The 13,236-nt window shown below is 43.4% G+C and overlaps 1 protein-coding gene across 2 annotated transcripts in view; it reads left to right on the forward strand.

Annotated features, from left to right (window-relative positions):
• The first annotated feature begins 2,252 nt into the window (after positions 1-2,252).
• Positions 2,253-13,236, forward strand: part of ADSS1 (adenylosuccinate synthase 1) — a 33,281-nt gene continuing 22,297 nt past the window's right edge. The window contains exon 1 of one of the 2 annotated variants that reach the window (XM_086894202.1): positions 2,253-7,867. In XM_086894202.1, coding sequence (XP_086750328.1) covers positions 7,682-7,867 — 186 coding nt within the window. In that variant the 5' untranslated portion in view covers positions 2,253-7,681. The remainder of the gene's footprint in view (positions 7,868-13,236) is intronic. The other variant, XM_086894203.1, reaches the window with a different exon arrangement.

Genomic DNA, 13,236 nt, shown 5'->3' on the forward strand with positions numbered 1-13,236 from the left:
GTACCTGAATTTCTGAAGCTTATTAGTTGCAGCTTTAAATCACATACTAGCAAGTGAGATCCTGAGCAAGTGCTTTTCTTGTGCTGATAGTGAATACAGTAGTAGTATTTTTATTTTCTTTATTTTTAAGTGCAAACAACGGGACAGATTATCTGGATATTAATCTAAAAACATGGTGAACAAAAGAGAAAAAAACTTAATTACATCTGGCAATATAAAACTGCTAAGCAGTTAAATTAATTCCCTGTGAGCTCCAGAAAACTGCAAAAACTCTTTAAAAAAAAAAAAATTAAAAATCTTGACCCTGTGCCCCAGAGTTCAATGAGTTTGCCACAGTTTTTTTTACCAAGAGCTTGGTAGACTTCAGGCCATGCTCTCACAGGCATAAATGAGCATAACCATATTGCAATGCTCCTTTAATTTCTTTGTAAATATACATCCCCCTGTATAATCTCCATCTCTTCATTGGCTGGAAAGACTCAAGTTGAACTCATTTCATTAAAATGTGTCTTTAAATCTTTCCACAGACTTTATGAAATCTTATTTCTGTGTATAGTGTTTACCCAAATCGCTGAAATAATGTGAAGAAGCCTTTAGTTTTGGTATCAGCTTGATTATTTGTTGGGCAGAAAGAAAGAAGTTGTGAATGTCCCATCCCTGGGAGTGTTCAAGGCCAGGCAGGATAGGGCTTGGAGCAACCTGGTCTGGTGGAAGGTGTCCCTGCCCATGGCAGAGGTGGAATGAGATGATCTCTAAGGGCCCTTCCAACCCAAACCATTCACCTATTAAAGGTTTCAGTCTAGGATGCCAGAGATTAAATAATGTTCACATCTCTGGTCAGCAAAAAGAGATCTGAAGCAGCAAAGTGTGTCACATTCCACCTGAAATCCTTAAATCGTCGGCCACTCTGGGGTGATAACCCAAATACAATTTTGTGGGTTATTTGCTCTGGTTTATACATTCAACATTCATAAGGGAGGGAGTTGGTAGCAAAGCCACCTGATGTGAGAGCTTATACCTGAACGGGGGGCACACTCACAGACATGAAAGTGATTGCAGGTTTAGGTGGCAGATGAACAACTTCTTAAATGTTGCTTAACCATTTGACCTGGGCATCTAAACAGGTGAACCTTTCAGTGCAAGAGTTTGAGTCAAAGTCTTCAGAAAATACCTACAGCCCTGGGACATAAACAGTTAGTAAAGTTGGTCTAACTTAAAGCAGTTAATGTGGAATCACTTCTGCCTAAACTCTTCTCAAAAGTACCCAAGGACAACAGGAATCCTTAAGTCTGGACAAGCTGCTGCTGCTGTGCTCAAATGTAACTCTTATGAGTAGTGTTGGAGCAAAGATGGTCTTATTCACAGCTTCTGTTTCAAGATTAGTAAAGATTTACACACCTGTCCTTGCTTATCAGATTAGTTTGTTAATCTAATAAAACATGCAAACACTTTTAATTTCATCCTGCACACCACAGAGAAAACGTGTTACCACTCCCTCATAATTTGCATCAGGATTTACATTTTTGCAGGTTGTTATCATGGCACCTTTGGTCTCCTTTTTCCTAGACTAACACCCTTTCGGCTTTTCAGCTTAGAGCTTTCCCAGTATTTGCATCCTAGGATTTTCCACACCTGTGTTCATGCACTTGTGGATCTCTTCTCCAACTGGATCTCATCTTCCCCACTGTGCAGTGCTGGATCTCTGGCTGGGCAGTTCAGCAGGGCTCAGGACAGTGAAAGGACACGTGCCTGCATTTTACAGGTTGTTCTGCCATCGCAGCAAGACATTTGACTTCTTCTGCAACCATTTGGACCCTTATTCAGAGAGCCATCCTGCTCTCCAGCATGATACTTGTTGCTTTCATCTTCATTCACCTGCACATTCAATAAATGCACTTTTTTTCATGCTTCAAGTCTTTCATGGAAACAGAAAATAAAATGGAATCACAAACACTGCCTCTCTCATTTGATGTGTACTCTATCCAAATAATTATTTCTTTATTTCTCTCCAAGTATAGATCTTCATGTGCTTTTGCACCATTTTACCATTTTTATCAGGGATGTTAACAAACAGGTGTTTGGCAAAATTGCAGCTCTGAAAAGTAACAGTATAGTTTGAGTTAACTTATTCTGAAGTAAATCTAAAGTGCACTGCTTTAATCGTGGGCACATATTTTTGCTCTTATTAGTCACCCAAAAGTAAAAAGCGCTGCATTTTTTTATCTGAGAAGGCAAATGCTCAGATGTTTTTTCTGTGAAATTGCAAAGGTCAAGTGCTGCCAAATGAATTGGTTTTAATGGAGGAGCTCTGAGGAACAGGGAGCTAATCTGAGACACCAATTCTGACTACTGAGCTAACAGCTCATTCCTTTCTTTATCAGTACCCAGCACCAGGTGACTCACAGGGGACGGGGCTGCTGCCTTGCTGTGGCCCTTACAAGTCTCATGGCACTCTGCATGACCTCACTGTTAATATCTTACTCAATTTAAAAGTCAAACATTTGCTTTTTACTGCGCAAAATCTACCTTGGAGATCTGGGGTCTTTTTTCTTTCTCGTGCATCAAAATGTATTTCAATCCATTGATTTCCAGCGGACTTAAGTTTCCTTTTAACTTGGTGTTAGAAGTGTGTCGCTTGGTGTCTCACCTCAGGTAATTAACATGCTTCATATTAATTCTATGCTGATTTAAATAATTTGAATTTTTATAATGACAAGTGCTCCCCTGGTTGATTAGTTTGATTTCAAAGTGTCCAGTATTTTTCCATGAAAAACAGAATAGAAGGATTGATATTGGTCACACAAGAAGGAAAATAAAACTGGAGTTTATGGCCATCTCAGAATGACAGTGAATACACCTTTTTTTGAAGATATATGAAAGTTAAAAATGTATTTTTTGTGGCTAAGAGCCACAAAGACTAAACAGCAGAGAAGTCTGTCATCTCCTGTCAAAAAGACTGGAGTCTGTCCTTAAGCAGGGCAATTTACACATGGTCACGTCAGGCTGATTTGCTTTTAAAAAATTAAGTGCATAACCAAAACCTATACTAATAGGTGTAGAGTATTCCTCTTTTTTTCTCATAAAGAGAGGAAAAAAAAAACCAAACCTGCAATAATGGCAACGTTACATGCCATAAAAATAGCAATAAATAGAACTCCACCATCTTCTCTGACTCCAAAATGTAGCTGTAAACAGCTTCTTCTACAGAGGAACAGCACCAGGAATATGCATTTTTGAAGCAAAGGATGTTTTTGTATTCTGTCTGTGTGGAGCTGACTCGCAAGTCATCGGTTTTGAGGAGAATTAGAGGAGAATCAGTGAGGGAAATGATGCTACTGCTACATTTCACTGTCCCTGGGGCTCCTGTTTTCAGATTGTAAAAGCAACCATAAACACAATGCCTGACAAATATTTATTCCACAATGACATGACACAGTTTTTATTATTTTATGGACAAAATTATTTTGTTATTAAGTTGCAAAAAACTCTGAAACATGCCAGAAGAGTAAGGGAAGTTTTAGAGGAAAATTTGAAAGAAAATAAAGCCTGGAAGTGAATTAAACTGGGGTAAACTACAAAAGGGAAAAGCAAAACCAAACCAGATCACTCTGGCATTGGCTCTCTTTGACAGCTATCAAGACAGACTTCATTAAGACACTCAATGTAGTGAAGAGTATGGGCTGAGAACAATTACAAAGGCAGCTAAAGAGAAGACATTAACAATAATTTCTGTTGCTCAGCAGGACCAGATTGGCTGCATATGTTTAAGGAGATGACAGACCAGTACAGAAGTTTTTCAGATGAGGTCCACAAGCTGTCACTGTGTGGCTGGGGAAAGAAAATGGCCAGTGCTGTGTGTTCCCACATGAGATGGAACAAGTTCAAGCTCGAGTGGTCTGATGTTGGGCAGCTTTAGACTGCCTGGTAGCAGGGCAAGAAGCCCAAAGAATAAAGCCTGCACTCAAGGAGTTGTGGCCAGATCATTTGGTGCATATTAGACCACAGGAATCACAAGTCTTAAAAGAATTCACAGTAACTAATTCCTGTATTCGGTCTGGCTAAGATGGAATTAACTTCCCCCACAGCAGCCCTTCTGTGAGGTGTGAGCTGTGAGAAAGAGCAGTGCTTTGCACTGGTAGCTGGAAGGGTGCTCATAACACATCAGTGTTTTGGCTACTGCTGAGTGGCACTCACACATCATCAAGGTTGTCTCTCCAACATTACTCCCCACACAAGTAGGCTGTGGGAGAGGACATAACCAGCACAGCTGATCCAAACTGATCAAAGGGTCTACTCAGGTAAAGCAAAGAGAAAGGAGGAGGAAGGGGGCCATTTATTATTTATGACATTTGTCTTCCAGAGCAACTACTACATGTGCTGAAGCCCTGCTTCCCAGGAAGTCGCCAAACACCATTTGCTGATGGCAGATAGAGAACTACATTTTTGGAGTTTTTCCTTTGCTTGTGTGATCTTTGCTTTTGTTTCAGAAAACTGCCTTTATCTTGACCCATGAGGGGTTTTATCATCTTATTTTCTCTGCCCCCATTCTGCTGAACAGGGGAGCAATAAAGCAGCTTGGAGGGTAACTGGCTCCATCCAAGGTCAACCCACCACATGTCCTTCAAACCAAAATAATGGTCAAAAAAACCCCAAAGGTTAAAATTCTACAACACAAAATTCCAAAACCCAAGCTGGAGTCTTATCTCTCAGGCCACATTATATCGTATGTGTCATCTGGCTGTGAATATATACATGAAATGCCAAGTAGCTGAATTGTGCATGTGAAGTGCCAATGGCAGAATGAGGCAGTGGTATTTCAGTGTGAGATACCAGCACTACACTGAGGTGTGGGAAAGGAGCTGACTCTCACCATGTATGTGAAATTTGGCAAGTCCAGGAATGTCTTCGGTGAGATATTTCCCTCTGAAAAGAGAAGACTAAATGCCTGGTAGAAGGCAACAGGAACTTGACACGGACCACAGTGTACAATTCTCTCTGCTCATATTCAAAAAACATGAGCAAAAATCAGAACAGGTGCAGGACCGGCAGGTGAGAATGATCAGCAGTTTGAGAGTCTGCCTTGAGAGAAGAGAAAAAAAACCTTGTCTTTTACTGCTGAGCAAAACAAAGCTGGAGACTGGATGTAATTCTGTCTATAAATAAACACGCAGGGAAGGGAAAGGAAGAAGTATTTAAACCAAATGGCAACATCAGCATAGAACATATGGATATAAATCGGCCATAAGGCCGAAATTAGCAGAGGTTTCTAACTAGAACAGCTCTGGAACTTATTCAATAGGAACAGTGAGGTGTTGTATAATTTCACTGACTGCAGAAGCCAGAGAACTAGACTCAAACATCAGGAGTTCCCTTTCTGTCTTCTCTTCCATATTTATTACCTCCACTGTTCCCTACTTCATACTCAGCTGGAGCATATAGAGTGTTAAATCTCTTCTACATCTTTTTCCTAGAAGAAATGCTGCAAATTCTAGAATTGAAGTAAAGTAAATGTCTTCTCCTTTTTCCATCATGAATCCCTACAAAGTGCTGGCCTGGATTATGTCCTATACATGCACATACATAAACGCATACACATATGTCTATAGCCAGGGGTAGAACTTTACATGCACACATACAAGGCACACATTTTGTTTGAAGTGGGCTGTACACACTGGACATTTTTATTTCTCAGGAATTCATTAGAGCATTCCAATGGTTTCTTTTCATCCTTCTGCCAGAGTAATAGGTCGTGGAACTACCCTCCTACATTTTTACCACTGCACAAACCATGTGCTTGTGTTCTCATAAATATCACAGCATCTCATCTGAGTCAGAATGTAAGAGAGGGAATGTGTCACTGGGAAATGCTGAATTTCTGTCCCTTGCTCTCTTGGTAGGGATCACACGCACGCAATTGCCAGGAGGAGCATGGAAGCAGCAGCTGGTGCAGTTTCCCCTACAGTGAAGCTGGAGCCTGGTATGTTCTGCTGTTTTACCTCTGTGCATGTGTGTGTGCTGGTACATACGTGCATTTGTGCACCTCACACTAAAACTGGTGCACGTGACTCGGACTCATCTGCTAACCTTATTTCAACTTGCATTTTTAAAGGACACTGTGCCAACGTGCTTGGAGCTACAGGGCATGTGCTGCAGAAAAAGCCAAGCCTAGCCTGTGACTCGTATGTGGGGAAGGGGTTATAGGTGACAGGCATGGTCTGTTTGCCTGTCACAACAGAGAAGTGGGCACTTAAATCTGTCCCTGTGACACAGATCCACATGCCTTGCTTGTTTATCTGTCCCAAAGGGATGGCCCTGTGGGGTTTTTTTTGGGTCAGTGTGTGAGTGTACATGTGGGTGTGGGTGTGTGCCACGTTAAAACAGTCTCGAGTGTCTCAGGCCATGGAACAGACCATGTCTGTGCCTGTCACAGGGTAGTGTCAGGATATGTGCCAGTTCAGTAACAACAGTCATGTGTATTTTAGGCTAATGTGTGTGTCAGTCAAACTCGGAGTGTGCCTGCCTGTATTTCTCAGGCCAGCAGGTGGATGTTTGTGTCTCATGATCCCTCTGTGCTGGAGCAGCTTGTGTACTTGTCCCTTTCCTTCCAATTGTCACATATGACAGAGTATTCTGAGTGTAGCTGCACACATGCCAGGCTTCTCTGAGTGTGCAATTCCCTGCATGTCTGACAGCAACAGTCCCAAATACCTCAGGACAACATCCGTTTTTGCAGTGATAGTGATCTGTGTTCCTCGGGCCAGTGTCTGTCTGTCTGTGACACAGGATCATGTGCCTCAGGACTGTTTGTGTGTGTCTCTGTGTATCTGTGTCTCATGGGGACAACAGCTCCTGTGCCTAAGACCTTGAGAGCTCAGTAACAGTGAGTTTGTGAGTGTCACACTGACAGTCATGCACCTCAGTAGGACACGTCTGTACATCAGTGTGACATGGCCCCACAGGCCTCAGACGGCTGTGACAGCCACATGCCTTGAACCCGTGTGCTGTGACTCTGTCATGCAGCCCCCTGAGAGAGTGACACAGCTTCAGACTCCTGCGTGAGAGTGCCTCACAGCGCGATGTCTGTCCATCTGTCTGTCCACACCACCGGCTCATCTCAGACTCGTGTCTGCCTGAGGGTGACACGGGCCTGCATCCCTCTGAGGTGCCCATTACATGCGTGCCCGGGGCTGTGCACTCCTCACAGCTCCACAGCCTCTGTCAGCTGTGCCTGTGTGCAAGGGGACCGTGAGGGGACCGTGCTTGTGTGGGGTGCTCCGTGTGCATGTGTGTAAGGGGACTGTGTCTGTGAGGCACTACAGTGTCTGCTGTGTGTGAGGGGACTCTGAGTGTGAGAGGTCCTGTGAGAGCGTGTGTGTATATCTGTCTGTGTGTCTGTCTGTCTATGTGTGTGTATGTCGGTGTGTCTGTCGGTGTGTCTGTCGCTGTTCCTGTGTATGTGTGTATGTGTGCATGTGTCGGTGTGTGTACGGACCGCGCGTGTGAGCGCGGCCGAGGCCGGGCCTGGGGGCAGCGGCCCCGCACGTCAGCGCGGCGCGGGGCGGGCGGCGGCGGCGGCGGCGCCCTTTAAAGGCGGGCGGCGCGGCGCGGGCAGCGCGCAGGGTTCGGCAGCGGCGGGGAGCGAGGCAGCGGCTGCTGCGGCCACAGCCACCTCCCACCCAGCATGTCGGGCACCCGGGCGTCCAACGACCGCAGCGGCCACCCCGCCGCCGGCGGGCTGAAGCGGGCGCGCAGCGAGCCGGGCGGTAACAAAGTGACGGTGGTGCTGGGGGCGCAGTGGGGGGACGAAGGCAAGGGCAAGGTGGTCGATCTGCTGGCCACCGAGTCGGACATTGTGTGCCGGTGCCAGGTGGGTGCCGGGCCGGCTCCATCAGCCGCTCCCTGGGCGCTTCCCCACCCTGCGTTCCCTTCGGCTCCCGCTTTCCCCCAGCTCCCCTCGGCCCGGCGCCCTCCTCCCCGTGCGGGTCCCCTCTCCCCCGCTGCTCCGCCTTTCCTCCCTTCAGCGCTCTTTCCCTCCAGCTACCGCTCCTCGCTCCCGCTGGTCCCTCCGCGTTCCCTATTCCCAGTCCCCGTCCCTCTCCTGCAGCCAGCGGCGGGACGCGGACGTGCCTGGGCAGGCAGCCGTGTGCCGCACACCCCACCCCCCCGGCCCACCCCGTCTGCGCCTCCAAAAGGCACTCGGAAAGAAAAAAGCCCTGAGCTATAAATATAAATAGCTGACCCTTCACGATAAGCGACACTGGATCCCGAGGTGCCGGCGGGAGGGGGCCCGGGGCCGCCTGCCCGGGGAGGAGCCGCTCCGGGCGCTTCCCGGCACTGGGCTGCCCTGGGAAGCCGAGCCCCGCGGCCCGGGGCGCGGTCGGGGCCGCGGGGATGTTCCCCTGCCTGGGAGGGGGTGGCTGGGTGTCTCCGGGCGTGCTGCTGCTCCGGGGAAAAGCGCTGTGAGCCCGCCTGAAGGCCAGCCGTAATGAACCTTAGGAGTCTGCCAGTTTTACTGCAGGGGCTGTTTTGGTTGGGCGGACTGTGTTCCCTGCAAAGTGCCTGGAAGTTTATTCTATAAAAAATAAATGTTTTAAATTGAGCGTGAGTAAAATAGTGGGGGGAAAAAACAAGTTATGTAAAAATACGGATTTAGAGTTGCATGAAAACAGGAAACATCTTGCATGGCTTTGTTTATAGGTATTTTTGAGTTGAATGGATTGTAAAGCGTTCTCAAAACAATGTATTTACGTAATATAAACCAAATTAGACACATAGGTGATTCCAAATAGAATTGTAGAATAGGTTGGAAGGGACCTTAAAGATCATCCAGTTCCAATCCCCCTGCCATGGGCAGGGACATCATCCATTAGACCAGGTTATTAAAAGCGCTATCCACCCTGGCATTGAGCACCTCCAGGGATGGGACCTCAATAATGGTAATAACTTCTAAAGAACTGCTTTCAAACATAGTTATGAAACTATCAAAAAGTTATGAACATATTAGACCAACACACCTAATAATTTGTTGTCCCTTTAAACTATGTGAGCACATTAAAAAGTAGTCAGTTTAGTCCAGCTCAGCTGGTATGTACCATGAAATTTATTCTGCTTTAAAATGCATGATAGCTACTAAAAAGCTACAGACATCCTTGAATCTGAGATAATAAATCCAAGGACGTTTTTATAATTAAGTATATTATGTAAATAAATGTTATCATGCAGGTTAAATATTTAGAAGGTGGAGGAAGTATTTTCATTTGGGACATTAAACTCTCAAGATCTTGAGTAACCTTGGGCAGAAGTTTTCCTGCACAAGGTAGCTAATGAATATGCATTACCAGGACCATAGCTTTTTTTCCATATTTATTTCCCCCTTGCCTCCCCCAGCAATGTGTTACTAGTAATTTAAACTCAGGTGTTGGGATTGCTTTGGTGAAAAAAAAATTCAAAGTTTTAGCTGAGGAAGAGCATTTCATAAAGGCCCCTGTCAAACACTACATTCTCCTGGGGGTTTCTGTTACTACTGCAAGGAGTCATACTGGCTCTTTTTAGGCTCAATTTTGAGAGGTGCCCGAAGCTGCTTTCAGGACAGATTTGCTGTCCATCCAGTGAGTTACTTTGCAAGTGTGGCCCCCAGGTGCAGCCTCAGAATGCCCTCTGAAGGATACAGGAGTGTGTGTGAGCATGCCAGAAGGGTTGGTGTGTTAGCAACAGGCTGATGGCTTAGACGGTTTAATGTGCTGCTGGGCATGTTAGATCTTTCTGCAGCCTGATGAGACTGAAATAGATGGAAGGCAGGTGGAGCTAGAAAAGCACTGGGCTCTTTTCAAGATTGTTCCACAATACATGGCATGTGAGACTATAGTAGGATTCCTGATAACACGGGTTAGAAGGGCTGACTATAAAGCATTTGAAAAAGAAAATATGAGTCATGATTTACTTTCGAGTGGCAAATATTATGTAACTTTAAAGAGAAATGGATTTTTTTAATACTTCAATTGATGTTTTGTGCATTTGGTAATTTTGATTGTGCCATTTTAATAATTGAATATTTCATATTTTCAAAGGCAATCATGTAAGTAGATAATGGTGTATGATTTTTGCCTCTGTTATGGTTTAGTAAAGTTATGCACATATTTAAGGATTTGAACAGTACTGATGAGTTCTCTCAGAGTGATAATGGCAGGCCATTAACTTACAGGTGTAATCAGTTTGAGAGGAACTTCATTAATTCTGTGTAGTGCCATGAAAAAGCTCAGTGTTTAGACAAGAACCTTGCTTCACATTGCTCCTGGAAACAAAGAAAAACTTTGTGCCATAGCATTTGTGTATTAGGAGCAATTTCTTAAACAAGAAACACTGAATGACTGACTTATTAGACATTTTAGAGAAAATGTCAGAAAAATTTGCACCAGATATTTTTGTAAGAATATGTTGATTGATGTTATTTATTACCTGATGTCTTGTCCACTCTGCTTTCTGAGACATTGATGGAAATGATGTTGAACAGCTTGTTTTAGTCCTCAGTGAAATGGAAGTAGAGAAACCTTGAAAATTAATATCTGAAAAACGGATTTTCAGGTCCTCTGAAATACTGGCCCAACTAGAGTAATTCTTCATCCCAGTAGGATACGCTTTGAGCTAACCTTTTAAAAAAGATGGGGCTGCCCTCTTCTCTGTGTATTAGGGATTTAAATTCAGGACCAGATTTGAGTTTGAAGGCGTTCTCAAAAACAGTAATTCCCTAATGTTTCCATGAAAGAAAATAACTTTCATTAAATGTTTCTCAAGTATTTTATTCTGTTGGTTTCATGAAAATAATTTGTGACATTGGCTACTGCAGAGGAAATGAAATTTTATTTTCGGGGGTGCTAGAAAAAAAGGCAAGCAGGTGAATGGCAATACAAGTCCATCACAGGGACAAGGGAGGATTTAAAATATGTTGAAAAAAAATACGCATTAAAACTCCAGCCTCTGTAATTTTCCTGGGTGTTCAGAATTTCACATGAATTGATGACTTAATTTGTTGACCAATGCTTAGATTATACACAGTCTGAGTTCAAAATAATTAGATACACACCATTCAGTGACACTAAAATAGAATTTAAATATGAAATATTAGTTCACCAGAAGTAATTGATTTCATTTCACCTTTATACTTGTGGCATTCTTTGTGAAAGAGGATGTTTCAGAAAGGGTAAAAGATCTCTGAATGTGCTAATGGACAATGCTGTACAAAACTTTTCATAGGCTGCTTTCATTAAAATACCAGATACACAAACACATATAAAAAAGCAGAAAAGGTATTTTTAAATATACTAGTAACAGCAGGGTGTTAAGGAACTGAGTAGGTTTGAGTTCAGGTTTTTAATGGACAACATCAAGAACTCTTTTTTCCTCTAAACTGCTCTTTCAGCAAGCAAAGGCATTCAGAAGACAAATACTAGAGGCCAATATTTCTTTCTTATTGTGGCCTCCTGGGGTATGGAGCTGTCACATTATGCCATCCAATACCTTTAATCCCTGGTATATTTTTAGAAAAGGGTAAAAACAAATATTTCAATGGCAAATATTTAATTTTGGTGTTTCCTTAAAAAACAGGTTTTGCATATTTGTTTAAAGCTTTTAACTAAGAGAATATTGGACATAAAGATGGGAGTTCATTTTTTATGTGCCCTCTTAGCATGTTGTCAGAGTATCACATGAAGTAATGTGGATACATATAGGAAGGGAGCTTTGGTGTTTTCACATGAATTCACATTGTGGCTTTATCTGTGGTAGCTCTCATTCCAGATGCACATTTCTCACATCACCTCATTCCTTGTTTTGTGTCTACCTTCAAAGCTAGAACTGGTGTTAGCTACCAGGGTTTTAATTAGCTGATTTTTCAGATCAGTTTTGGAGTATGATCAAACAGTCACCTGTCACAAGTGCCAAGGGGCCAAGGTGGTGTGCTTCCAGAGGCCTGCTTGGACTAGAGCTGTTCCTAAAAAGTCACAGCTCATAAGTTCTCAGTTAACTGAGGCCAGCTGGTTCTGTCCTGGCCAGTTCTAGCTGTTTCCTTAAGGTGAGACTTACTTAAGATGAGACCTTACCTTAAGGTAAGGTACACTGTAAGGTACACTGTAATAATAAATTTTCTCTAAAAATGCCCCATAAACAATTTGATAAAAAATTCAAAGGAAAGATTTTCCAAAAGCCTAACGTGAAAGGAAAGCTATCGTTACTGAATGTGTAGAGGCCCTGTGATAATCACCTCTACCTGCTGCAGGTCACATCATGGTTACTGAGTAGATGTGTAAACCAGCTGCAGCACAAATGCATGCCTTTCTTTCCCTTCACACCATCACCAGCGGCAGTGATTCAGCAGCAGGGACTAGGCCAAGGCAGTTTTTAAGAAATTTTTCAAGCTGTCATTTGGCACTGCTGTTCCAGTGTGCCCATGACAATGCTGGATGTGTCAGTCCTGTGACAATTCTGCCTTCTGGAAGACTGGAGACAATCTGCCTGATGTTATTTGCATTCCCTTAAGAACTGACCTGCAAGAAGCAGCACCAAATAGTAAGAATGCGATTGCATTAAGAGGAGCTGTTATTAGATTTCTTAAGCTTCTGTTATTAAAGTTTCTGTTTTGCACTAAATATGCAATCACTTCTAAAAATATTTCTTCTATCAAGTCTATACTTTCAGGTTGAGAATTGCTTTATTTTCAGAGATCATCTGATCTTCTGAGGCACATGAACAAAAATTATATTTGATGTTGATAGTGAAGAAAAGCTGAGGAGGTTGAAAAGAGAGCCAGAAAAATGGCTGTTAAGGTCTTTTGTGGTTGAGTAGTTCACAGTTCCTTGGACTGAGGGGTTTAACCAGCTCATAAACCAAGGGTGTGGAGTGGCTTATTTTCTCTATGTAGTGGATATTAACAAAAAAGCTTGAGAAGGTCTTACCAGTAAGAAAAGCCTGACCACGTTGTGGGTTTGAGGGAGCATTGCAACATTAGAAAACAATTCAGGCAAGGGTGAAGGGATGTGCCCAGTGATTCCACACAAGTAACTGTTGTATACTGTTGTGGGTTTCCCTATTTCCTCGTGTTAGTGTTTTAACGAATGCAATGTAAATGTCATATATTTTAGTAGCAGTACTTAGAGGAATGTGAAGGAAAATACTGTGGGCAAGCGTTTGAATAATAAAACCCAAGCGAGGCAGAAATGCCAGACGAGTAGTTTCTCTGGGTGC

Source organism: Cyanistes caeruleus, chromosome 6 (assembly GCF_971803275.1).
Source record: "Cyanistes caeruleus chromosome 6, bCyaCae1.hap1.1, whole genome shotgun sequence".
Taxonomy (NCBI): domain Eukaryota; kingdom Metazoa; phylum Chordata; class Aves; order Passeriformes; family Paridae; genus Cyanistes; species Cyanistes caeruleus.